The sequence below is a fragment of the Heteronotia binoei genome, chromosome 5, assembly GCF_032191835.1.
Source record: "Heteronotia binoei isolate CCM8104 ecotype False Entrance Well chromosome 5, APGP_CSIRO_Hbin_v1, whole genome shotgun sequence".
NCBI lineage: Eukaryota > Metazoa > Chordata > Lepidosauria > Squamata > Gekkonidae > Heteronotia > Heteronotia binoei.
Genome location: NC_083227.1, coordinates 27,485,286 through 27,512,603, shown reverse-complemented (window position 1 = coordinate 27,512,603; position 27,318 = coordinate 27,485,286). Strand labels below are relative to the sequence as shown.

Sequence of the window (27,318 nt, the reverse complement as noted above, 5' to 3'; positions counted from 1 at the left end):
TTCCTTTGCCCAGTTCCCTGGATCCCATGGGAGAAATACAAAGAAAGCACCTTTAAGACAAAGTGCTAATGTTTTAAGCATGTTTTTTTAAAAAAATTAAAATATTTAGTCACGTTTGTCTGTGTCCTTTAAAATGTTTATATCTCTGCTACCTAATCTTAAATAGGTACAAACATGGCCTGGCCCAACACAGCTTGGCCCAGCAAGGTCTCATTTATGTCTCATCTGGCCCTTATAACAAATGAGTTTGACACCACTGTGTAGAGTGTCTGTTGTGGGAGAGAAAGGGAAGGAGATTGGAAACTGCTCTGGGACTCTGAGTGAAGAGCAGGGTATAAATCCAATCTCATATTCTACTTATTTTGTTGGAAAATGAATGTGGACTACATTCTTGTCCCCCAAAGAGGCAGCTTTATTAATTTTCAATGATTGTCTACAATTAATTTGTCACTTTCAACTCCAGGTAACATTTCATCGTGCATAAAGACGCGACTGTGGTGTGAGAAAGCATATTGGACAGGACAATACTCCAGGGAACTCCCAAATGCAAATTTTGTTGGGAAAAAAATTGTATTAAAATTAAAAGAAATTCCACATTTTGTACTTGGCATTGCAACTGAAACAGGTATCACCTAATAAAACACGATGAGGCAATAACATTCTATTTAGCGTAGCAAGGGCTATACAACACACGAAATATAACACATTATATACAATTTCCCCCTGTGCCTTATATCTGCAATATGTTATCATGTATTGTGCCTCTTCTGGAGCCTTAACTCTCACCAAGCTTTGTAGGATGCTCTTTTTCTTCACAGATATAGTGAAGTAACAAGCAGGCAACCATCAATAGAGTTTTCTGATGACAGGGGAATGGGTCTATACCAGGGGTGGCCAACAGTAGCTCTCCAGATGTCTTTTGCCTACAACTCCCATCAGCCCCAGCCAGCATGGCTGATGGCTGAGGCTGATGGGAGTTGTAGGCAAAAAAAAAATCTGGAGAGCTACCGTTGGCCACCCCTGGTCTATACCAACCTCAAATACTAAACAAATTCATCTAGTGTGCTTTTACTGCTTTTCCTAGCCGACTGACCTTCAACCGTTCAATGGGATGCCGAAAGGAAGAAGTCTGTGATCTGCTAATATTGTAACTAATCTCCCTTTCTACAAATCAATAAAGGTTGATCAAACAAATCATTCCTAGGTCTCCAATGGAATCGTTTTACAAATCCCAAAGAATAACCAGAAAACAAGACAACAAAATCAGTTGACCAGCAGCACGTACCTGCCACAAACCTCTTAACATTTTAGTCTGAGTTGAGGAGAAAAATACTTTGATTAGAAACATATTGAAACACCTGTCAGCGCTTAACACCTATCAGTGCTTAATCACTTTATTTTTATATGAAAACCTGGCCACTGCAAACTCTCAAATATCATATCAGCATAGTATATTGGCATATCACAAAAGTTGGAACCATTAAAAATAAAGTGCAGAACTGGGAAGGGGGGGCAGCACAGTTTGAAACAGGAACAGTGCTTCAGATATTCATAAACAAATGTAAATGTTCACAACTGCCATCCCCAGTACCAGTTTATACAGAGTTGAGGCATCAACAGATAGACGTCTGGTTAAAATGAAAATCTGAAAGTGCTTATAGAATCCTGCGGAACGCTGGAAGATGGAATGGAATAAATGATGCCAGCAGAGTTCAAATTTCTCTCTCCACTAGCCAGGGAAATCAACTGGTTTGGTGTACCAAAGTTCTTTAAAAAGGTAAGATTGTGACGTCTTCTATGCTGGATCTATTTCCAGATGGACAATTTCCTCGCCCAGCTTGCAATATTTTACGACAGTATCCATAAAGTTTCTATGCTAGACTTTTTCTCCCCGGAAGGAAATCGTTCTTTTTATGGACATATCACTTTATTGTATTGTATTTGTAATTTGTAAGAGCCCCATGGCGCACAGTGGTAAAGCTGCAGCACTGCAGTCGGAGCCCACTGCTCACGACCTGAGTTCGATCCCAGCGAAAGCTGCTTCAGGTAGCCGACTCCAGGTTGACTCAGCCTTCCATCCTTCCGAGGTCGGTAAAATGAGTCACCAGCTTGCTAGGGGAAGAAGTGTAGATGACTGGGGAAGGCAATGGCAAACAACCTCGTAAAAAGTCTGCCGTGAAAACGTGAAAGCAATGTCACCCCAGTGTGGAAAACGACTGGTGCTTGCACAGGGGATTACATCCACCTCTATTTGTAATTTAGTTTGGTTTTAAGTGCTTGAATGATGAGTGTTGTGTGTTGGTTGGGTTGCAATAGTTTTTAAGAATCTGTTTTTATAGTGTATGTTTTTAATCTGAGAGCCATCTTGGTCACCCTGATGAGGGCAGAAAGTAGAGTACAAATTCTGTATATAATATAAAAAATAAGATATTAGAGTATTTGATGTGTAGAATCCAAGGAAAGACAGGGGAAAGCTGGGAAATCCCCAAGACCCACCACCATTGGTGCTAGATGTATGGTCAGCTAAGGAGACAGGCATTCCAAGCAAAGACTTTGTTAGCTAGGACCAGGCCTAGGATTCAGTGGGAGCTCACAGGAGCACAGCTCCTGAACCTTTCTGAGAGTTACACCTCCTCCTTCCCACCTTGTCCACTGTATAGTAGGTGCAGCTGCATAACAATCCCTGGATGAGCTCCACCACCTATTTTTCTACAAAATGACTCCTGGCCAGGGCATTTAGTTTGGCATGAAATTTTTGGAGTTTCAACAAGGGCTGTCATATAGAGGATGGTGTGGAATTGTTTTCTGTGGCTCCAGAAGGTAGGACCAGAACCAATGGGTTGAAATTAAATCAAGAGTTTCCGGCTCAACATTAGGAAGAACTTCCTGACCGTTAGAGCGCTTCCTCAGTGGAACAGGCTTCCTCGGGAGGTGGTGGGCTCTCCTTCCTTGAAGGTTTTTATAGACGGCCATCTGACAGCGATAAAGATCCTGTGAATTTAGGGGGAGGTATTTCCTGCATTGTGCAGGAGTCGAACTAGATGACTCTGGAGGTCCCTTCCAACTCTATGATTCTATGAATTAGCAAGTTTTATGCAGTTAAAAACTGGAAATTACTTGGAATTGTGAAGATCTTTTATCTTCTAAATCAGGGGAGGCCAACTGTAGCTCGCCAGATGTTTTTTGCCTACAACTCCCATCAGCCCCAGCCAGCATGGCCAATGGCTGGGGCTGATGGAAGTTGTAGGCAAAAAACATCTGGAGAGCTACCGTTGGCCTCCCCTGTTCTAAATGAGTTTTCTGAACCGTATTCAAAAGACAGGACTGGTGAGCCAGGATGCAACAGATCTGGGGTTAGCCAGAGGGATGTTCAAAAATGAAGAGGAGGAGGGAGAAGTTCATATCAATGAATCTAGCTTAGTTTGCTTGCATCAAAATAACTCCATATTATGATGGGTGTTTCCAAAACATTTTAACCCAAGGAGGGGAGAAAGGAGATAAAGGTAAGTTAAATATAGAACTAATACAAAACAGAGGTGCCTTAAACTGATACAATGTTTGAAAACAGACCCATATCAACTGAGGTCTACTGATGATACTCTTTTATCACCTTGCTTTCTAATTTTCCAGTCCTATTTGCTTTGATGCAATATCTTTCTACAGCTTTCTATACGTGAGTTCTTTGATGGGAAGTGAGGTTTCCACTTTGATTGAAGCTTTTTCCACACTCAAGGCATGTATAGGGTTTCTCCCCAGTGTGAATTCTTTGATGGCAAATTAACTTATCCTTCCGCCCAAAGATTTTCCCACACTCCAGGCATTTATATTCTTTCTCCCCTGTGTGAATCCTTTTATGGGAAGTAAGATGTGAACTCTGATTGAAGCTTTTCCCACACTCCAGGCATTTATAGGGCTTCTCCCCTGTATGGATTCTTTTATGGGCAGTAAGGTGTCCACTGTAACTGAAGCTTTTCCCACACTCCAGGCATTTATAATTTCTCTCCCCCGTGTGAATTCTTTGGTGGGAAGTGAGGCTTCCACTCTGAACAAAGCATTTCCCACACTCCAGACATTGATATGGCTTCTCCTTTGTGTGAACTTTTATATGGGAAGTAAGGTGTGAACTCTGACTGAAGCTTTTCCCACACTCTAGGCATTTGTATGGTTTCTCCCCTGTGTGAATGCGTTGGTGAGAAGTAAGGCTTCCACTCTGACTAAATCTTTTCCCACACACCAGGCATTTATATGGTTTCTCCCCTGTGTGAATTATTTGATGGGAATTAAGATATGAACTACGACTAAAGCTCTTTCCACATTCCAGGCATTTATATTTTTTCTCCCCTGTGTGAATTCTTAGATGGGTAGTAAGATTTCCACTCTGGTTGAAACTTTTCCCACACTCCAAGCATTTATATTTTTTCTCCCCTGTGTGAGTTCTTTGATGGGACGTTAATTTCGCTTCCTGCCCAAAGATTTTTCCACACTGCAGGCATTTATACATTTTCTTTCTGTTATGGGAGTCCCCATGTATACCAATGTCTGATTTTTCAGGATAAATTTCCTCACTTGCTGGGTACTCATTCCTGCCGTCTTTGGGAATTAATGGAATTTTATGAGAATGACCATACTTTAAAAGACCAGAACTACTGCTCCTATTACATGGATGTTTTGTCTCCTCCTTCTTCACAACACCACAATATTCAATCCTCTCTTTCAAATCTGGATATATATATTCTTTCTCCATCAGTGGATGATCTTTCTTTTCATTTGCTGACTCCCACACACCTCCTGCTGAAAAACAACGAACCAAACATAAGCACTGTGGGAAAAAAGTCAGGGAATGGACTAATTCACACTATTTCAGCCTGCAACAGTTTTGAGGTTTCAGACATTTTAGTAAAGCTCAGAAGCGTGTCATCACACAATGGACATTTTCTGTCCATCTTATTGTGATTGCAATACACTGAAGTGTTTTCTTCAGTCAGGCTTGTGTTTTTTACCCACAATAACTCCAGGGTTTGCATGTGACAGGATTCCCTCCATTTCTAAGAACATGAGAATTGGTCTGCTGAATCAGTCCAATAATCCATCTAGTCCAGCCTCCTGTCTCACACAGTGGCCAACCAGTTCCTCTGGATGGCCAACAACAGGGCACATAAGAAGAGGCCTTCATAAGAAGAACCCTGCTGGATCAGACTAGTGGTCCATCTAATCCAGCAATCTGTCTCACACCGTGGCCATCCAGTTCCTCTGGAGGACAAACAACAGGGCACAGAGGCTGAAACCTTCATAAGAAAATAAGAACTGGAAACTTTATGGAAGGTTGTAGTGTAGCATTTTGGCAGATCGTTTGTTCTATATGTTTTCTATTTTACTGTTTTAAATTGTTGCAAATTGATGTATTTTTAAAACCAAACTCTTTGTTACAGTAGATTTTATATATTGTGAGCCGCCCTGAGCCGCTTCGGTGGGGAGGGTGGGATATAAATTGAAATAAACGGAAACATAAGAAGAGCCCTGCTGGGTTAGACCAATGGTCCATCTAGTCCTGCATCCTGTTTCATACAGTGGCCAACCAGTTCCTCTTTAAGGTCAACAGCAGGCTAAGGATTCATAAGAAGTGCTCTGCTGGATCAGACCACTGATCCATGTAGTCAAGCATCCTGTCTCACACAGTGGCCTATCAGTTCCCCATGAGAGGCCTCACACCCAACCAGAAGCCACTGCAGATCTAAGCACCTACCTGCTAATCTTTCCATCCCATCAGAGCCTTGGACGAAGAGCTCTTCATCTTCTCTCAGCCATGATATGAACTCAGGTTTGGCCATCAGAAGTCCTTTTTTCAAGAGGAAACAAAACAATAATTATGGCTGTTCTGTGTACACATCAATATTCAGAAGTTCAAATCCACCCTCCCTCCACAGCTATGACAGTTCGACTACAGTTGGACCAAAGTTCATCTATCTGGAATTGGCAGAGATGTACCCACTGCTTGCCCAGAAATGGAAGGAAGCCGGTGGAGTTTTTACCCCCACAGAAAGAGAGAGAGAGACCAGGAACAATGCTTTAGAACTTCCCTGTGTCCCTGGGTCATCTGAAGCCAGAGGAGTGAGGGACTCCATCTTGTATCAACCCAGAAGCAACAAAATGCCATTCTGAGAGGAAGAGGCCCAATTCCCATGGAAACACTGCCACTCCATATTCAAGTCACCTATTTTGTAGCTCTCCGAGGCTCCCCCCCCCGCCCCCACTGATACATCCCAGCTATGATTTACAGCCAGTGTTTGGTCCATAACTGGACAATAACAAGGCATTCCATATTAACAATAACAAGGCATTCCTTAAAAATATTTCCCACAATGGACCAGCTGGCCAGAGTGGACAATACTTGGCTGGACTGAACAATGCTCTGGCTTGGTAAAAAGCAGTTTCAAATTTTCAAGCTGCACATACTTTTTTGTTGATTTAAATTGTTTATATACCTGTCAATCTCCCAGGCGACTCAGGACCCAGGATGATTTAAAACCATATTTAAAATACACCTCATTTAGCCCTGACCTGGATAGTCCAGGCAAGTCTGATTTCATCTCGGAAGCTAAGCAGGGTCGACTCTTGCAAGTATCTGGATGGGAGACCTCCTTGGAATACCAGAGCTGGAAGGCAGGGGCAGGCTTTATTTAGTCACCTCTCTAAATATCTTCCATGCCCCCAATAGGGGTCAGTCACCAGAAGTTGCCATGACTTCCAGGTATACACACACTCAATAATTTAAATATAAATCTCATTTTACAGTCAATTTCAGTGCTCTTAATGGGAAGCGACAAATTCTTAAAATGAGGATGAAAACAGATGGCTGGGAGGAAGATGCTTTATGGTTTTATTTATTCTAGTTTTATTAGTTCATGAATTATAATTTTGTTGTTAACTGCCCTGAGCCTGGCTATTGGGAAGGGCAGTCAAAAATCCAATTAATTAATTAAGAATTTGAGGTCAGACTATTCTGCCCTAAAAACAAGCAAACAAAAAAACAAGACCAAGGAGAGCACAAAAAATGGGGCAGTGGGAAAATTATAAGTGTATGGATAATATGGATACTATCAGCTTTTTTTCCCTTTGTTTTTAGCTCTGGTGCTTTTCTGGACTTGAAAAACCTGCTTGTGGAAATCCACCAGCCCTTGAAAGGAACCCCAGAGCTCCCAGACATTAGACGGTCCCACTACAGACCTGGGCAACTTCTGGACAATCCTTCCTCTTTGTTACAGTCTTGGAGAAATAGCTTTTCTTCTTCTTCCAGCCAAGATACGAGCTCAGGCTTACTAATCACAGGTCCTTTTTCAGAAGGAAACAAAAACACAATTATGGCTCTTCTGTCTGCACATAAATATTCAGCAGTTTCAAGCCACGTTGACTCTGTTCCTCCACAAATACCACAGCTGTCTGGTATCCATTTGGCATTGGCAGATATATGTCCACCGCTTGCCCAGTTGAGAAGCTAAGAAATGTCTTACAGTAAGTCTTACAGTAAGTCAACAGCTTACAGTAGGCCCTGTAGCCAATTGTCCAAGAACCCTGTAAGCTCTTGGATGATTGGCTACATCAGGGGTGTGTGGCCTAACATGCAAAGGAGTTCCTGCTACCAAAAAAAGCCCTGCTCCCTTCTCAGCACAGGTCAAGGAAGCCCCAGTCTGGAGGGAAGCTCCAGCTCCAGCTCAGACCATCACACCTCTCTCCCAGAGAACACTTTCCCTATGAAGAAAGGTTAAAATGCTTGGGGCTCTTTAGCTTGGAGAAACGTTGACTGCAGGATGACATGATAGAGGTTTACAAGATTATGCATGGATAGAGATGGTAGAGAAAGAAGTACTTTTCTCCCTTTCTCACAATACAATGCATGGACATTCAATGAAATTGCTGAACAGTCGGGTTAGACTGATAAGAGGAAGGACTTCTTCACCCAAAGGGTGATTAACACATGGAATTCACTGCCACAGGAGGTGGTGGCAGCTACAACCATAACCAGCTTCAAGAGGGGGTTAGATAAAAATATGAAGCAGAAGTCCATCAATGGCTATTAGCCACAGGGTATAGATGGAGCTCTCTGTCTGGGGCAGTGATGCTCTGTATTCTTGGTGCATGGGGGGGCACAATGGGAGGGCTTCTAGTGTCCTGGCCCCACTGATAGACCTCCTGATGGCACCTGTTTTTTTTGGCCACAGTGTGACACAACGTGTTGGACTGGATGGGCTTTTGGCCTGATCCAACATGGCTTCTCTTATGTTCTTCAAATGAAGCCTCACTTTGCACACACCTCTTGTGATGCCCTCTCACATGATCCAGCCACAGGAGTGCCAGGCAAAGAGAAGCCCTGGCTCTTCTCCATATACAGCAGGGGTCCACAATGTGTTTTTAGAATGTGGGCAGAACTGAGGGGGCCTTTGGAGTTTTGAATATTTACGGTATAATGCAGACAGTGGCTTTCAGTAAAGTACTTTTTATTGGGATACTTGGTTAATATAGCAGAGTTTTGCCCAGTTTTCGAAATGTAATATTGAGTGCAGAAAATAATTCACCCAAGAAATGTAATGCAAATGAGGTAAACTTACATTTATTCAGGTAGAGCCAGTTCACATTCAGGTTGGAGTCAAAAGGAGAGAGAGAAGCCTGAGTACTTTCCTAACCACAAATGGCCAGCTTGCCCAGCATCTTGTGTGTGGAAGTATGAGGTCATTGTATCCTGCAGAGATATGTGTCTCCATGGAAGGCGGAGGCCATTTTGTGGTTTTCTCCACCTCCTGTGGCAGCCATTTTGGAATTGTGCTCACCACTCTTTGTCAGAATTCCAGATGTGTACAGGCTATTATAGAGAGTGGCAGAGATTAGCTAATACAATGTCCTTTATCATCAGGGACTTTGTTGTCAACAGAGAAATACTCACAGTCACGCCTCACAACATGAAGGAAACAGCCAAAGAGTAGATGTTCCTTACCCAGAGAGGCCACATTTCCAAAATTCTCCAGCATAACGTCCCTGTATAGAGCTCTTTGGGCTGGGTGCAGCAGGCTCCATTCCCCCTGGGTGAAATATACAGCCACCTCTTCAAAGGACACCTTGCCCTGGAAGAAGAAGAAAGTGTTTCTTTATATACCATGTTTTATATGTTAAGTGTCTCAACATATAAAAAATCTTCTTTTGTGGGGGGCATATACCACCACTGATTTGAGATCAACCTTTACTACAAGCCATGAACAGTCACTGTATGAGTTCTATCCCGTAAAGAAGTTCTATCCCATTATGAAGAAAGGTTGTCAGCCATTTTGATTCCCAGTCCACTTTGGAAGTCTTATAAGGTGGGCTACAGGTCAATTCTAACTCTTGCGGGGAAGATCATCAACCAAAATCACACCGCAATCTGTATCACAGATTTCCCCCACATCCTGTATCATTACCTGACTCTCCTCTAAGAACCAGGTTCTTAAGTTCTGCAGTGAGTAATAATTTAGGATTTTGAAAGCTGAATCTTTTCTGTTTAGCACAGACATCTCATAGGCCCAATCAGCAAACACTTCTCTCATTTTGTTCACTTAACATGAATCTCTAGGTCTCCTTCCTGGCACGCCCTGACAGTGCCTCATGAACTAAATTGGCTTCACTGGGGAATTTTGTATTGTGGAACGATAGGCCTTTTTTCTGTGGGCTATCCAATTTTCATAGTACCATCAAAACTAGAATGTTGGCAGGGCCCAGGGGTGTTAAGTTGCAGCTGACTTATGGTAACCCTGGAGGGTTTTCTAGACAAGAGATTTTCCATTGCCTGCCTCTGTGTAGCTATTCCGGTTTTCCTTGGCGGTTTCCCATACAAATACTGCCCAAATACTACCCTGTTTAGCTTCTGAGAACTGATTAGCATGAATCCTCTGAATCCCTCACCCCAAAACTAGTTAGTTAGTGCAGGGGTCCCCGACCCCCAGTCCGTGGACCAGTACCGGTCCGTGGCCTGTTAGCAACCGGGCCATGAGTTGTATAATTATTTTATTGTATATTATATAATAAAAATATATAATAATAAAATATATAATAATAAAAAGACAACATTGGATTAATATCCTGCCCTCCACTCCGAATCTCAGAGTGGCTCACAATCTTCTTTATCTTCCTTCCCCACAACAGACACCCTGTGAGGTGGGTGGGGCTGAGAGAGCTCTCCCAGAAGCTGCCCTTTCAAGGACAACTCTGCGAGAGCTACGGCTGATCCAAGGCCATTCCAGCAGCTGCAAGTGGAGGAGTGGGAAATCAAACCTGGTTCCCCCAGATAAGAGTCCTCACACTTAACCACCACACCAAACTAACAGAAATAAAGTGCACAATTGTATCATCCTGAAACCATTGCCCTCCCACCCTGGTCTGTGGAAAAATTGTCTTCCGCAAAACCAGTCTCTGGCACCAAAAAGGTTGGGAACCGCTGAGTTAGTGTATCTTTCATGTGGCCTGATTAGGCAGAAAGGGACATTTTTTTGTAAACATGACTGGCATTAGATATTTACAGTCTCCATTGACCCTCCCTCAAAAAGAAATCTTTTGCCCTGGACATACATTAGCAGTTTTGAAGTATATTTCAGATGTATTCAACCCATCAAGATTTCTTTTGCAAACAGTTCTCAAATTGGCTGTGAACCAGTTTGAGACTGGTTAATGCTATGAAGTTTTATAAATATTTGATCAAATTTATAAAACTAGGGTTTGTTTGTTTTTTACAGCCAACCAAAAATCACAGAACAGCAATTTCTTATGAGAACACAACCACATTTTAATTTAAGAATATAAGCCATGTTGGATCAGGCCAATGGCCCATCCAGTCCAACACTCTATATAGTGGCCAAAAAAACCAGCTGCCATCAGCAGGTCCATCAGTGGGGCCAGAACACTAGAAGACCTCCCACTTTTGCCCCTCCCAAGCACCAAGAATACAGAGCATCACCGCCTCAGACAGAGTTCCAACCATATGATGTGGCTAATAGCCACAGAGAATTTTGTTCTCTGTTCCTTACAAGGGGCAGTTGCATTTCGATTAGGGCTCTGTACAGATTTGGGTCTGATGGATTTTCTGTTTCCAAGGCAACAGCAGCCATTCTTTCTTTCTCCCAGCGTGCCTTAGTACAACCTAAGACTTTTTTTTTAATCATGTGCAAGGGAAACTAAAACTTTTTAAAAATTTGCCTCAAGAATGCTGGGCTTCTTTGAGGCCTCCCACTATCCCATTCCACATTTTTTTTCTTTTACCGTCAAGACCCAAAAAGGGTCCTGTGTAACTCAAAATCTAGCCCTCTGCTAGTGGTACCACTGCCAGATCAGGTTTTGAAAGTCCTGGAGATTTGCCTTAGGAAGGCAGAATTTGAGTAGGGGAGAGAGCTCAGCGGACATGAGATGCCAACGAATCCACCTTATCTGATCCAGTTCTGGTCACCGTATCTCAAAAAGGACATTGCAGAGCCGTTAAAAGTACAGAGAAGGGCAACCAAAATTATGAGGGGGTTGGAGCACCAACCCTATGAGGAAAGGCTGCAGAGCCTAGGACTTTTCAGTTTAGAAAAGAGATGATTGAGGGTGGGGCATTATAGAGGTTTATAAAATTACACATGGGGTGGAAAAAGCCGACTAATAGAAATTTTTCTTCCTTTCCCAAAAGACTAGAACTCGAGGGCATCCAGTGAAGCTGACAGGCAGTAGGTTTAAGACAGACAAAAGACAGAAAGAGTACTTTGCAGAGCGAGTGATTCAAATGTGGAATTCGCTGCCAGAGGGCTCATGTTCCCAGTGACCTTCCCCACTCCCACAATTACCTGAGCTGGCTGCATGGCGTCTCTTTTCCCTTTACCAAACAGAGGAGACGGCAGGGGTATGTTTTCACTGCAGCCTGGGAGGGAAAAAAAAAAGGTGTTGGAAAATCTTTTTTTTAGCTGTATGCAACTTTCTCTCTCTCTCAGCCTATCCTTTAGGAACCCTCCTGTGTCCCCTAAAAAAAATCCCAGCTGAGCACCCATCACTTCCCTGCCTCTCCTTGGAACTTGAAGCCACTGGGTCACCATCCAACATCCAAAGCTCAGTTCGACTACAGCATGGCCAATGGCTGGGGCTGATGGGATTGTAGGCAAAAAATATCTGGAGAGCTACAGTTGGCCACCCCTGCACTACAGGGATCCTTTTGGGCTCTGCAAAGAAGAGCTTCTAAGGCAGGGGTGTCAAACTCATTTGTTATGAGGGCCAAATCCGACATAAATGAGACCTTGTTGGGCCAAGCCATGTTGGGTTGGGCCAGACCATGTGTGTACATGTTTATGGTTAGGTTTTTAAAAGGTAAAGGTAATCCCTGTGCAAGTACCAGTCGTTTCTGACTCTGGGGTGATGTCGCATCGCGTTTTCCCAGCAGACTTTTTACGGGGTGGTTTGTCATTGCCTTCCCCAGTCATCTACGCTTCCCACCCTCCCATCAAGCTCATTTTACTGACCTTGGAAGGATGGAAGACTGAGTCAACCTGGAGCTGGCTACCTGAACCCAGCTTCCGCGGGGATCAAACTCAGGTCGTGAGCAGAGCTTAGGACTGCAGTACTGCAGCTTTGCCACTCTGCGCCACAGGGTTAGGTAACAGATATAAACTTTATAAAAGACACAAACACAAAGATTTTCCAAAAACCTTAAAATATCCTTAAAACATTAGCACTTGGTCTTAAAGGTGCTTTCTTTGTATTTCCTCCATGGGATCCAGGGAACTGGGCTCTTTCCCCAGGGAACCAGGAGGGGGAAGAGCTTCAGCCGCCAATAGAAGGAAGAGAGGCTTGGCTCAGTAGCTCTGCTGTACCATTGAGAGAGCCTGACAAAGCAAGCTATTCCTCCCCCCCTTCCTCCCCGAAGGAGGAGCCTCAGCCAATTGAGAAAATAGAGGTTTTGCTCCTTAGCTCCTGTGCTGTTAAGCAAGCCTGGCAAAGCAAGCAGTTATGTAGAAGGAAGCAAGAGAGAGGGAGAAGGAAGCAGATGACAGCCAGTTGCTGGGGGGGGGGGCTGATTCACCCCCTGGGCGGCATGTTTGACACCCCTGCTTAGGTTCTCTAGTGCGGGGGTGGGCAGTGGGACAGGGTGGGAACTGCAGGAGGAGGCTTTTCCGTGCATATGTGAAGAAGTGAAAGCTCATATTGAAATAAATGTTGCTAGATTTTGCAACTACAAATTAATATGGCTGCCCCTTTCCAATCTGCCCCCATCACCGTCCCGCCCCCCAAATGCTTTAGGTCTAGCACTGCATTGCATTTCACTCCCCCCTTCTTCCACAATATCTACCCCCAAAACAAGCCTCTTGCAGCTCACCAAATCCCTCCCAGACATTTAAGCTGCGTCCCGGGAGATAGAGACAGCTTCTGGGCGGAGGACAGGAAGTTGCTTTCCTAAGTCCCCCCCCCCCAATTTGCTTCTCTAGGACTGTGAACTCCCTTACTTTAACCCTTAGAGAGGCTCTCCCCAGCCAAAAGAACCAGGGAGCAAGCAAGCGAGCAACGAGACGCTCTCCACGTGGGGTTGCCAGGTCTGGGCTGGGAAATACCTTGGGGGGTGGGGTGGAACCTAGACAGGGTTTGGGGACGGGAGAGGCCGCAGCAGGGTATAATGCCGCACAGTTCATTTTCTCCAGGGGAACTGATCTCTATTGTCTGAAGTGAAGACCAGTCGTAATTCCAGGAGATCTCCAGCCACAACCGGGAGTTTGGCAATGCTGGCTAGAAAAAAAATTCTAATTCATTTTGCTTTGATTCAGCGTCTTTCCACACTGCAGGGCGTTTATACAACTCCCAACCCAGCCACGGCCAGTGTGAATACTTGGATGGGAAATCAGCAGCATATAGAGGAGAGGAGGTGGCTGAGAGGTGATATGATCACAGTCTTCAAGTGCTTGAAGGGCTGTCATCTAGAGGATGGTGTGGATTGTTTTCTGTGGCACCAGAAGGTCGGATCAGAACCAATGCGTTGAAACTAAATCAAAAGAGTTTCCGACTCAACATTAGGAAGAATTTCCTGACAGAGCAATTCCTCAGTGGAACAGGCTTCCTCAGGAGGTGATGGACTCTCCTTCCTTGGAGGTTTTTAAACAGAGGCTAGATGGTCATCTGACAGCAATGAAGATCCTATGAATTTAGGGAGAGGTGTTTGTGTGTTTCCTGCATTGTGCAGGGGTTTGGACTAGATGACCCTGGAGGTCCCTTCCGACTCTATGATTCTATATAGTAGGGGTGGCCAAACTTGCTTAACACAAGAGCCACATAAACATCAGATGTTTGAGAGCTGCAAGACATGAATGTCAGATGTTTGAGGGAGGGAGGGAGGCAAGCAGGTGGATGGGAAGGGAGAGGTGGAAACAAAGCAACTTTAAATGCATTGTCCAAGTTGCCAGTTGGCTTGGAGAAGTGATTTAAAGAGACAAAAAGCCAGCCAGTGGGACAGTGGGGGCTTTGAGAGCCACACAATGTGTGAAAGAGCCATGTGTGGCTCCCAAGCCACAGTTTGGCAACCCCTGATATATAGCAAATGAGGGGCTGCTCTGGTGAGTAGCTGGATGGGAGATCAGCCCAAGATCCCTTTCATTCCTAGGCTCCACTCCTCAAATCTCCAGGAATTTCACTGCCTGAATTTGACAACTGCTTCTTGCCAAAAGAGTTGCAGCCAGGCCTTTTTTTGTAGGAAAAGCCCAGCAGGGACTCATTTGCCTATTAGGCTACACCCCCTGACCACCATTGTTTCACATAGGGCTTTTTTGGTAGAAAAAGCCCTGCAGGAACTCATTTGCATATTAGGCCACACACCCCTGACACCAAGCCAGTTGGAATCGCATTCCTGTGCATTCCTGCTCGAAAAAATGCCCTGGTTACAGCAATATCAGGATGAAGCTATAGTCTCCCCAAAAGGTTGGGAAGTGTAAGAATGTGAAGTACTGGATTGATTGGGAGTGCCTTGTCATGCATTGAGGCTTGGGAAAAGCCCTTTGGGTGAAAACAAGGTTCAGAAGTCCAGGGAGAGCCTGTTCAGCTTGTAAAAGGATTAAAATATCACTGCACATCTAAGAATCTCTCAGACTGCAGTATGCTATTCTCCTTGCATCCTGAGGTCCGTCTTTTCAGTATCTACACCGCAGGAGGACTGGACAGTCAACATAAAAAAGAAAGAAAAATGAACTTACCTGTTGAACTGTTAGATTTTGGGAACTGATTGTTCCCCTTCCTGTTTAAATGTAAGGATTTGTTCCGTTCTTTATAAGTGAATGCTTTGTTATGTACTATTAAGGAATTCAAGGTAATTTTCTAAGTGGTTGTTTTTGGTAGATTTCTTTAATAGTATTGTCTGGACATTTTACATTGCTTCTCTTGCCTACTAACTCCCTGGTAGGACCTGGTGTTCTCCAGGAGATATGACTGCTCTCCAGACTGCAGAGATTACTTCCCCTGGAGAAAATGCAGCATCTGAGGGCTAACTTTATGGCATCACATCATAAGAACTTAAGAGAAGCCATGTTGGATCAGGCCAATGGCCCATCCAGTCCAACACTCTGTGTCACACAGGGGCTAAAAAACCCTAAGTGCCATCAGGAGGTCCATCAGTGGGGCTAGAAGCCCTCCCACTGTGCCCCTGCAAGCACCAAGAATATAGAGCATCACTGCCCCAGATAGAAGTTCCAACGATAAGCTGTGGCTAATAGCCACTGATGGACCTCAGCTCCATATGCTTATCCAATCCCCTCTGGAAGCTGGCTGTGCTTGTAGCTGCCACCACCTCCTGTGGCAGTGAATGCCACGTGCTAATCACCCTTTGGGTGAAGAAGTACTTCCTTTTATCAGTTCTAACCCGACTGCTCAGCAGTTTCATTGAATGTCCGAGTTCTCATATTGTGAGAAAGGGAGAAAAGTACTTCTTTCTCTACCTTCTCTATCCCATGCATAATCTTGTAAACCTCTTATGTCACCCCTCACCTCTGTCCCATGCATAATTTTGTAAACCTCTATCGTGTCACCCCTCATATCCCTAAAGAGCTCTCTGTCCAAACTAGAGATGGGCATGAATCCATCCCTGCTCCAAACTCTGCCCACAAATCTTCAGAAATTCTGGAACCTGGAGTTCGCAACCTTTGCTTCAGGCTTGCACATACACTGGCATGAGGAGGAGAGTTGGTTTTATACCCCGCTTCTCACGACCCAAGTCTCAGACCAAGTTACAATCCCCTTCCCTTCTCCCCACAACAGACAGACACCCTGTGAGATAAATGGAAGATCTTAACTATAGCACCATAATGTTAATCTTAATGTAAGTTTTAATGATTTTAAGGATGATTTTATAATTGAAATTGTAATTATTGTATATGGTTTTATTGTACATTGTATTTACGTGTTGTGAGCCGCCCTGAGCCTGCTTTGCGGGGAGGGCGGGATATAAATAAAAAGTATTATTATTATATATTATAAATGGGGCTGAGAGAGCTCTGACAGAAACTGCTCTTGAAAGAATGGCTGAGAACTGGGACTGGCCCAAGGTGACCCAGCCGGCTTCATGTGGAGACGGAAATAAACCCAATTCTCCAGATTAGAGTCTGTCACTCTTAACCATGACACCACAGCTATTCCGGTATGGAAGCTGGTCAGTTACTGAACAGTAACGGGTTTCTGCTGGCATTTCAGACAGACCCGATTCAGTAACTGGCTGCTACCGGAATACTCTCACCTTTTCACACACTCCTGCGGCTGTCCCGGTAGTGAGGCGTGCCTGAGTCGTTACAAACAAAGACCAGCTTCTTCCACTTTTCAACCCCTCCTTCCGGGTTGAAATCGCTATGGGGTGCTGTGTGAAATGTCCAGTATCTAACCTGGGAGCAGTTTTCGCGCCCTTTTTCGCTCGCCGGCGCGCGTGATCTCAGGCTTTTAGCGATCTCAGGCTATAGCGATCTTAGCCCGATGTTCCCAAAAAAAAAAGCTGAAGATCGCAAGCCGCCAGGCAAAAACGGCTGGCGCTGGTGGAAGCGAGATAAGAGCGGAACAGTGTGAAATGGCTCGCTTCAATCACGGAACCCTACCGGAAAAATAAAACATGTGTCTGAAAACTCCCATCCCTGTCTCGGATTACTGCAAGCGGCACAATACCGACTCCCTTCCGGTTTCCACTGGTAAGTGTGAAAAGGGCCATATTTCTTGTGAAACTTTTTGCACCATCAAATTAGGCATGGGTTCCAATAGGCAAAGGGAAAATGTACTGACTAACAACAATCTTAATCCTAGTGACTTTCCCCTCATTTTACAGTAGTGTTCCACATTTTTCTAATCTCCTTGAGGGAACCCAGTTGAGGGGGTGTGCAGACCAAGAGAACTTAACAGTTTTTGAAAATTTGGGGGAAATAAAAAAATATTTTTGTTAGTTTAAAAATGTTTTTTAAAAAGGGCTGTGAGGTGTCAAACTCATCTTATGAGGGCCAGAACCGACATAAATGAGACCTTGTTGGTCTGGGCCACGTGTTTCATAAAATGTAATGCCAGAGCCCCGTAGAGCAGAGTGGTAAAGTTGCAGAACTGCAGTTGGAGCCCTCTGCTCACGACTTGAGTTTGATCTCAGTGGAAGCTGGTTCAGGTAGCCGGCTCCAGGTTGACTCAGCTTTCCATCCTTTCGAGGTTGGTAAAATGAGTACCCAGCTTGCTGGGGGGAAAGTGTAGATGACTGGGGAAGGCAATGGCAAACAACGTCACCCCAGAGTTGGAAATGACTGGTGCATGCACAGGGGACCTTTCCTTTCCTTTTCCTAATGGAGATATAAACTTTATAAAGGACACAGACAAGCACAACTAAAAAAAATTTTAAACTTAAAATATTAGCACTTTTGTAATATTTTGTTTAACAATTTCTGATCACTGACACCCCTTGCTCTGAATTATTACATCAAAATCTGGAGACAATGTCTGTACTGTAGAAATTTTGAGTAGGCTGTTCAGGTTGTGTTCAGGTATGTGTCTGTAAACTGCATATCTACTTTTGATTTACTGAGCCTAAGACCAAGGGAGAAACATAAAGTACATAAGTTGCTTCATGTGCTGGTCATCCAATGGAGAAAATAGAGGCTTTGCTCTGTAGCTCCTGTGTGATTCAGCAAGTCTGGCAAAGCAACCTGCCATGCAGAAGGAAGCAGATATTACACTGTTTTGCCTTGTGATCCTAGTTTTGTATTAGTTTGCACTCATAACCCACCAACTACATGTATTTCACTGTACCTTATCTCCTTGTCCGAAGAAGTGTGCCTGTATACGAAAGCTTAAGTTCTGAATAAAATTTGTTGGTCTTAAAGGTGAAACTTGAGTCCTACTTTGTTCTGAAGGAGATGACAGTGAGTTGCTTGCGGGTCTGATAGGGGCCGCATGTTTGACAGCCATGGTCTAGAATGTAGCCCATTATCTCATTTGCACCTATTAATACCTATGCCCCTCAAACTCTGTGAGAAATTAAGAACATAAGAGAAGCCATGTTGGATCAGGCCAACGGCCCATCAAGTCCAACACTCTGTGTCACACAGTGGCAAAAAATTTTATATACACACATACACTGTGGCTAATAGCCACTGATGGACCTGTGCTCCATATATTTATCTAAACCCTTCTTGAAGGTGGCTATACTTGTGGCCGCCACCACCTCCTGTGGCAGTGAATTCCACATGTTAATCACCCTTTGGGTGAAGAAGTACTTCCTTTTATCCGTTTTAACCTTTCTGCTCAGCAATTTCATCGAATGCCCACAAGTTCTTGTATTGTGAGAAAGGGAGAAAAGTACTTCTTTCTCTACTTTCTCCATCCCATGCATTATCTTATAAACCTCTATCATGTCACCCCGCAGTCGACGTTTCTCCAAGCTAAAGAGTCCCAAGCGTTTCAACCTTTCTTCATAGGGAAAGTGCTCCAGCCCTTTAATCATTCTAGTTGCCCTTCTCTGGACTTTCTCCAATGCTATAATATCCTTTTTGAGGTGCGGCGACCAGAACTGCACACAGTACTCCAAATGAGACCGCACCATCGATTTATACAGGGGCATTATGATACTGGCTGATTTGTTTTCAATTCCCTTCCTAATAATTCCCAGCATGGCGTTGGCCTTTTTTATTGCAGACGCACACTGTCTTGACATTTTCAGTGAGTTATCTACCACGACCCCAAGATCTCTCTCTTGGTCAGTCTCTGCCAGTTCACACCCCATCAACTTGTATTTGTAGCTGGGATTCTTGGCCCCAATGTGCATTACTTTGCACTTGGCCACATTGAACCGCATCTGCCACGTTGACGCCCACTCACCCAGCCTCAACAGATCTCTTTGGAGTTCCTCACAATCCTCTCTGGTTCTCACCACCCTGAACAATTTAGTGTCATCCGCAAACTTGGCCACTTCACTGCTCACTCCCAACTCTAAGTAATTTATGAACAAGTTAAAGAGCATGGGACCCAGTACTGAGCCCTGCGGCACCCCACTGCTTACCATCCTCCACTGCGAAGACTGCCCATTTATACTGACTCTCTGCTTCCTATTACTCAGCCAATTTTTGATCCACAAGAGGACCTGTCCTTTTACTCCATGACTCTCAAGTTTTCTAAGGAGCCTTTGATGAGGAACTTTATCAAAAGCTTTCTGGAAGTCAAGGTAAACAACATCTATCGGGTCGCCTTTGTCCACATGTTTGTTCACCCCCTCAAAGAAATGTAACAGGTTAATGAGGCAAGATCTTCCCTTGCAGAACCCATGCTGAGTCTTCCTCAATAACCCATGTTCATCAATGTGCCTACTCATTCTGTCCTTGATAATGGTTTCTACCAACTTTCCCGGTATTGAAGTCAGACTGACTGGCCTGTAATTTCCCGGATCTCCTCTGATTCTTGAAAAGATCTCCTTCTGCTTCTTGAAAAGCAAACAAGGGTTACAAAGCGGGCCAACGTGGCTCCCTTAATGCTAAACTGAACATGTATATCTCAACCCTCATCAGCTTGTGAACTCCACAGAGTACATAAGAACGTAGAACATTGCTAGAGGAGCTTTACTGCCCCGTGGCGCAGAGTGGTAAAGCTGCAGTACTGCAGTCTGAGCTCTCTGCTCATGACCTGAGTTTGATCCCAGAGGAAGCTGGGTTCAGGTATCCAGCTCAAGGTTGACTCAGCCTTCCATCCAAGGTCGGTAAAATGAGTACCCAGCTTGCTGGGGGTTGGGGGGGAGTGTAGATGACTGGGGAAGGCAATGGCAAACCACCCCGTAAAAAGTCTGCCGTGAAAACGTGATGTGACGTCACCCCAGAGTCGAAAATGACTGGTGGTTGCGCAGGGGACTATTTACCTTTATAGAGGAGCTTTGCAGGTTCTGGCACAGCCCCTATCTGGAATAGAAAAAGACTGACTCAAGGCTTTTCGCTAACAAAGCAGGCAGTTTTATTAAGAATGACCATTCCTGATGCCAGGAAGCACAGTTCATGCTAGCATACTGAACAAGATTCAAAGTTCTTCCTTTGTAGGATAAAACAGACAAAAAGTCAGGATCTAGAAGGCCAAAAAGAAAGTTCTCCACTTCTGTTCTCAGATGAAATAACCATCTTACCCCCCGCTTTCAGAGTACACCCTGCATTCCTTCTAGGGAGAAAAGGACAATAAACCCTGTAACACATTGTTTCCACGGAAGATAAGAACAGACCCTTCACTGCAAAAAGGTTGATTAGTGATCAGCAGGTCAAACAACAGATTTGGGGGGAAGGGCAGGAGGAAAGGCAGAAATCTCTTAAAATGTAGCAGATCAACCTGAGGTTCACTAATCAATATCACTGCAAGAAACTAAAATTTTTGCTTAACTCCTAATGGTGGGGAAAAGTAGTATAACAAACATAAAAATGAAACATCGACGTACAAAGAACATGTTTCAGCCAAACATAAGATCTACCTAAGAACATACATGAATAATGGTCAAAGATCAACATACAAACAGCATGTTTCAATCCAGGGCTGGATTAACAATTAGGCTAAGTAGGCGTTGGCCTATGGGCCCAGGGCTGGCTTCTCTCCGTTTCCCCCCTGCTTGCAGCCCTTCCAGCCTGCACATGCAGCCAGCACCCGAGCCTCTCTTTGCCCAATTTGCATGGTGTGGCTGATGCTGGCGTCATCACCAAGTTTGCCTCTCTCCCGCAGCTTTCTCAAAGGGGCTTTTGAGAAGGGGCCTGCAGGCTTCAGCAGAAGCAGCTGGCAGTGGAGAGGGCACTCAGACTCTGAGATAATCTGTGAGATAATTTAATCCAGCCCTGTTTCAATCCAACAGAAGCGAGAGGAACATAACAAAATCAGTAGAGATGACGTCTGCAGTAAACCAAGATGGGATGACAGGCAGCAGGAGAAGGGAAGAACGAATCAGTCAGGGGAGCTTTTCCTGAAAGCCAGCTTCTCACCACCATTTTGGCCAGGCCTTTTTTTTGTAGCAGGAACTCCTTTGCATGTTAGGCCACACACCCCTGATGTAGCCAATCATCCTCGAGCTTACAGTAGGCCCTGTACTAAGAGCCCTGTAAGCTTCTGGAGGATTGGCTACATCAGGGGTGTGTGGCCTAACATGCAATGGAGTTCCTGCTACCCAAAAAGCCCTGCATTTTGCTATGCCTGAGAGGGAGCAAGGAGGAAGGAGAGGAGATGAGCAGGCTGGCAGTGGAGGCAACAGGGGCAGGGAAGGTCAGGGAATCAAGGGGAGACCATGGGCAGGGAGGAACAAGCGGTTGGGGAAAAACAAAGCCAGGGTGGGTGGGGAAGGGAAGGTAATTTCCCCTCCCCCTGTGGGTCCCCCTAACATTCATTCCTAACATTTTTAGAACATTCTGTTGGTGTTACTGAGAGAAATCTGTCCCACGCAATGGGGTTTTGCAGAAGGTGGGGGGAAAAGGTTCTATGCCATCTTTGGCACTCTCCTCTTTTGCAAAAGAAAGACGGTTATCTTCTGCCTCCTGAATTCAGCCTGATTCAGCTGACGTTGTTGAGCTAGGCCATGCAGTTGTGCCCTTTGCATTCAAAAGCAGAAAGGAGATTTTTAAGACAGCGCACCTATCAGGGATCTCTGTCCCAGGCAGAGAACCCAACCACTCAGTGATGAGCCAAGTTTTTCTAAAGAAGACGTCTGCAGGTTTATACCCCACCCTTCTCTCTGAATCAGGGACTCAGAGCGGTTTACAATCTCCTATATCTTCTCCCCCTACGACAGACACCCTGTGAGGTGGGCGGGCCCTTTCAAGGACAACTCCTGCGAGAGCTATGGCTGACCCAAGGCCATTCCAGCAGCTGCAGGTGGAGGAGTGGGGAATCAAACCCGGTTCTCCCAGATAAGAGTCCACGCACTTAACCACTACACCAAACTGGCTCTCTACTGATGAGTTAACATTCAGCTTCATCCAGCTTGAGCAAAGAAATTGGAATGAACCTTAGACAAGACACAAAGATGCAGTTAAATGGATTTATGGACCGCCCAAACTATTTTGGGCAATATCTCATTCAGCTTAAGCTTGAGCCAGAAGACATGTTTTCCTTTGACCTCTCCGTTTAAACGAGAAGCTTCCACATGTTAATTTCTAATGTACTCTATGGTATAATACTGATTTATCTTCCCCATCTTTTATACTCAAGTATGATTTTTTCTTTTCAATTTATAAACTGCCCTCCCCCAAAGGGCTCAGGGTGGCATACATCACAATTAAAACATACAATAAATCAAACATCCATTAGTGAGTTTACAGGATAAAACCATTACAATTCAATCGAAGCAGTGATGGCATTCTGTGTACATCTCTCTCCCTCTCTAGGGGGACTGTCCTCAACAGTGTTTCCTGTAAAGCTGAGTTAGCCTAAAAATCACAGATTTTTAGCTCCAGCTCACACTTTTTTGTCGTAGCTCAGGAAGGATGGCCCCAGAGCGCACTAATTTATGCAAGAGCTCACAACTGTAATGCCAGTAGCCAGGCCTTTCTTTTATAGCAGGACCTTCAAGAGTTTACAGGGCTCTTAGTACAGGGCCTAACTATAAGCTCTTGGAGGACTGGCTGCATCAGGGGGGTGTAGCCTAATAAGCAAAGGAGGTCCTGCTACAAAAAAAAAGCCCTGTAACATTTTAAAATACATACGATGCAACCAAAAGGTTCATCATTGAAACAGTTAAAAAACCAGTGAAGATCTTGACATTCTCCCAGTACCTAGAAATATTCTTGGGCAAAGACCAATAGTATCCTGATGAAAATACCACTGAAAATACAGTAACATCTGGCAGGATTAGCTAAAGGCCTGCCAGAACAATTCCGTCTTGAATGCCCTACAGCAGGGGTGGCCAATGGTAGCGATCCAGATGTTTTTTTGCCTACAACTCCCATCAGCCCCAGCCAGCATGGCTAATGGCTGGGGCTGATGGGAGTGGTAGGCAAAAAAAAAAAATCTGGAGAGCTACCATTGGCCACCCCTGCCCTATAGGACTCCAACCGCTCCCACGGGGTATGTGTGTCCTCTGATATAGCAATTCACCAGGATGAGGCTTTGATGGAAACAGCTTGTTTCTCGTAAGATTACTTATGGAATTACCACTGGTAGATTTTCCCACATCCCAGATACTTTACAGTTTCTCAGTTGGGAGATAAGCTGTTTGTTTCATTGAAAACTTTCTGAATGCTGCACACATTTGTAAAGTTTCCTCCAACTGAACACTATGAAGTTTCTTCAGGTGTACTTTGTTAGATCCAGTCTTTCCACATTCTAAACATTAGGAAGAACTTCCTGATCATTACAGAAGTTCCTCAGTGGAACAGGCTTCCTCGGGAGGTGGTGGGCTCTCCTTCCTTGGAGGTTTTTAAACAGAGGCTAGATGGCCATCTGACAGCAATGAAGATCCTGTAAATTTAGGGGGAGGTATTTGTGAGTTTCCTGCATTGTGCAGGGGGTTGGACCAGATGACCCTGGAGGTCCCTTCCAACTCTATGATTCAAATACCTTATATCGATTTCTTGCTTATGCGAGTTCACTTATGAGAAGACTTTTGCTGTGTTTAAAGTTTTTTCCACATTCAGGACATTTAGGCCTATCATTCATGGGTGTTTGCCTCGCTTTCACTGCCGTGCATGTCCCCTGGGTTTTCTTTTTTGCTTTGCTTTGTTTTTCCTCCCTTCAGCCTCAGTTCGCTTTCCTTTTGCTGTTTCCCTGCGATTTCTGAGAATGCTTTTGTGCCAGTTTTTCCCCTTGATTTGCATCCAAGCCGAAAGTAAGTCAAAAGGGTACAGATTCCCTTGGATTCCCCCTGCCCTGTCTTTGCCCCTCATAGGCCACTCCTCTGCCAACATTTAATCTTTTAAACAAGCAGCATGTCTAGTGATATGAGACCATCGCTAGTTTCATGACACTTGTAAAAAAAAAAAAAGATCCCTGTAGGCACAGTGGGCCTGGCTGGGCTGTGCTTTCCCGCTAACCAGTTTCAACTGGGATGCACGAGAAGGCTGTGCAGCAGCTGGGTTGCAGAATAAATATATGGGAGAAAAAAGAATGGTGTGTACTACAGGCACAGAATTCAAAGTCAAGCTTAAAGGCTTCACTGCTTGGTTTTTCTGCGGGAAGCTGTGAGTGAGCAAGAGGCCTTATTCGGTTTCTTCCCAGTGTGACCTTTTTGATGTTCAAGAAGATGTCCACGATGGCTGAAGCGTTTTTGGCATACCAAGCACTGATAAGGTTTCTCTCCTGTATGAATTCTTTGATGACTTTTAAGGCCTGAACCCACACGGAAGCTCTTCCCACATTCCAAACATTTGTATGGCTTCACCCCTGTGTGAATTCTTCGGTGCTGACTAAGGTGTGTAGTCTGCCTGAAGCTCTTTCCGCACTCCAGGCATTTATACGGTTTTTCTCCTGTGTGGGTCCGTTCATGTGCCTGTAGGCTGATGCGGTATCTGAAGGTCCTTCCACACTCAAAGCACTTGTGCGGCTTCTCCTCTGTGTGTATCCTCTGATGGGTAGCTAAAGACCAGCTCGCTATAAAGCTCTTTCCACACTCTGAGCATTCATATGGTTTCTCCCCAACATGCAGTCTTCGATGTGAGCTGAGGCCTGAGCTTTGACTGAAGCACTTTCCACACTCATCACATTTATACGGTTTCTCTCCAGTGTGACTATTTTGATGTGAGGCAAGGTGTGAGGTATAGCGGAAACCTTTCCCACACTCCAAGCACTTGTACGGTTTCTCCCCTGTGTGGATTCTTTGATGGGAAGTGAGAGCTGTGCTCCATCGGAAGTTCTTCCCACACACTGGGCATTTGTATCTTTTCTCCCCTGTGTGGATTCTTTGATGAGATGCAAGGCCAGTCCTTTGCCTGAAACTCCTTCCGCACTCCAAGCATTTATAAGGTTTCTCTCCTGTGTGAATTCTTCGATGTGACTTAAGGCCTCCGCTACTCGTCAAACTTTTTCCACACTCCAGACACTTATATGGTTTTATCCCCGTGTGAGTTCTTTGATGTACGCTGAGTTGTGAACTCAAACGGAAGGTCTTTCTGCAGTCTACGCATTCATACGGTTTTTCCCCCGTGTGGATTCTCAGGTGCCTAACAAACGTTTGTTTGTCTGAAAAACTCCAGCTGCAATCTGAGCATTGGTACGGTCTCTCTCCTGAATGGGTCCTTTTGTGTAAATCCAGTGCTGAAATGTATCTGAAGTCCTTCCCGCATTCTGTGCATTTACACGCCTTCTCGCCTTCGCAGGTTCCGGGTTGTGACGTAAGTTGCTTGTGCTGACTGAGACCCTCTCCGCTTCTCCCCGCTTGATGTGGTTTCTTGGTTGAGTGAATGGACTGGGGTTTGGCAGGCTTCCCCCTATTACTGGAATGCTTTCTACGTTCTAGTGATCTATTTGGGTTCTCCCCTGCTTGAATTTGCTGATGCCTAATAAGACCTGACTTATCAGGAAACCTGTTGCTCTGGCCCGAGCATTTATAGAGCTTCTCTGCGGTGTGGGATTTTTGATGCGCCTTCAAACTGAGGTTGTTACGAAAGCTCTTGCCGCACTCCAGGCACTTGAATGCTTTCTCCCCGGTTTCTGTTTTGCTGGGTACATTAGCAATGAACTTGCAACGGAATGTTTCCTCAGCCAAAGGGTTCTTATTCCTGCACTTTCTTTCGTGATGTTCTTCCAGGATTGGCATCTCATGGATCTCACTGCTCTGTCCGGCTATGGATTTATCTCTCCCCATCTCCGATTTTGATCCTGCTTCAGCTCCAGAGGCCTTTTCCTCCACTTCATGCATGGCTGTTTCCGATGACACCCCAAAGAGGTCCCTGCAATATTCGACATCATCCCAATCACCTGTTGGAAGACAGAGAGAAAAAAACCCCAACTTGATTACATGAAACTGCCTTATACTGATCAGCCCCCTTGGTCTATCGAAGTCGGTAAGGCTTTTTTTTTTGTAGCAGGAACTCCTTTGCATATTAGGCCATGCCCCCCCGATGTAGCCAATCCTCCAAGAGCTTACAGTAGGCTAAGAGCCCTGTAAGCTCTTGGAGGATTGATTACATCAGGGTGTGTGTAGGACCTCATATGCAAAGGAGTTCCTGCTACAAAAAAAGCACTGAAAGTTGACTTTTTCTATGTGGCTGTGGATCTCCAGTAGAAGTCTTTCACATCACCTCCTACCTGATTCTGTCTAATTGGCGATGCTGGGGATTGAACCTGGGACCTTCTGCGTTCCATGCAGATGCTCTACTTCTGAATCACAGTAGAGAAATAAAGCTGCTCATCAGTCACTAACAGAATGTGCAGAATTCACATGCAAGTGGGAGGCTCATAAGGACTTGGGGGGAGGCATCTCATTTTCCCCTCCCCCAAACACTCCCACAGCCTCTACCATTTTCCTGCCACCATCTCCTTTTCACCTTTCAGCCAACCTACCTCTATCTGCTTCTCTGTCTTTATCTTTCCCTCCCCCTGGCAACCTCTCTGGCCAAGCTGCCTGGTACCAGGTGAACCAGGTTGCACAGAAGGGAACTTGAAAGGACTTTCCCCTATATCTTGCCACCCCTGCCCTGCACTTTATTTTCTGTTTCCCTTTTCCTGGCAGTCTCCATATCCTCAGCTTTCACTGCTTCCTTCTATCCTTCACACCCACCTCCAAACCTGCCTTTTATCTTCCCTCACCTTCAGTTATGTTTACTTCATTTATATCCCACCGTTCTCCACAGGGCGGGGTAGGGGCGGGGCAAAGTCACTGAGAACATTCTCATCTCTGCCATTTTA

At 44.8% G+C, this 27,318-nt stretch overlaps 2 protein-coding genes across 2 annotated transcripts in view; both read right to left on the bottom strand.

Annotated features, from left to right (window-relative positions):
- The window catches only part of LOC132571344 (zinc finger protein 850-like), a 359,929-nt gene that overhangs the window by 27,486 nt on the left and 305,125 nt on the right, over nucleotides 1-27,318 (bottom strand). Inside the window, exons 3-6 of the mRNA XM_060238150.1 lie at nucleotides 8,987-9,113; nucleotides 7,225-7,329; nucleotides 5,744-5,836; nucleotides 3,738-4,791 (exon numbers count right to left, since the gene is read on the bottom strand). Coding sequence (XP_060094133.1) covers nucleotides 3,738-4,791; nucleotides 5,744-5,836; nucleotides 7,225-7,329; nucleotides 8,987-9,113 — 1,379 coding nt within the window. The remainder of the gene's footprint in view (nucleotides 1-3,737; nucleotides 4,792-5,743; nucleotides 5,837-7,224; nucleotides 7,330-8,986; nucleotides 9,114-27,318) is intronic.
- Nucleotides 24,626-26,329, bottom strand: LOC132570966 (zinc finger protein ZFP2-like). Its single transcript, XM_060237601.1, has one exon. The coding sequence runs from the start codon at nucleotides 26,327-26,329 to the stop codon at nucleotides 24,626-24,628; it is 1,704 nt and encodes a 567-aa protein (XP_060093584.1).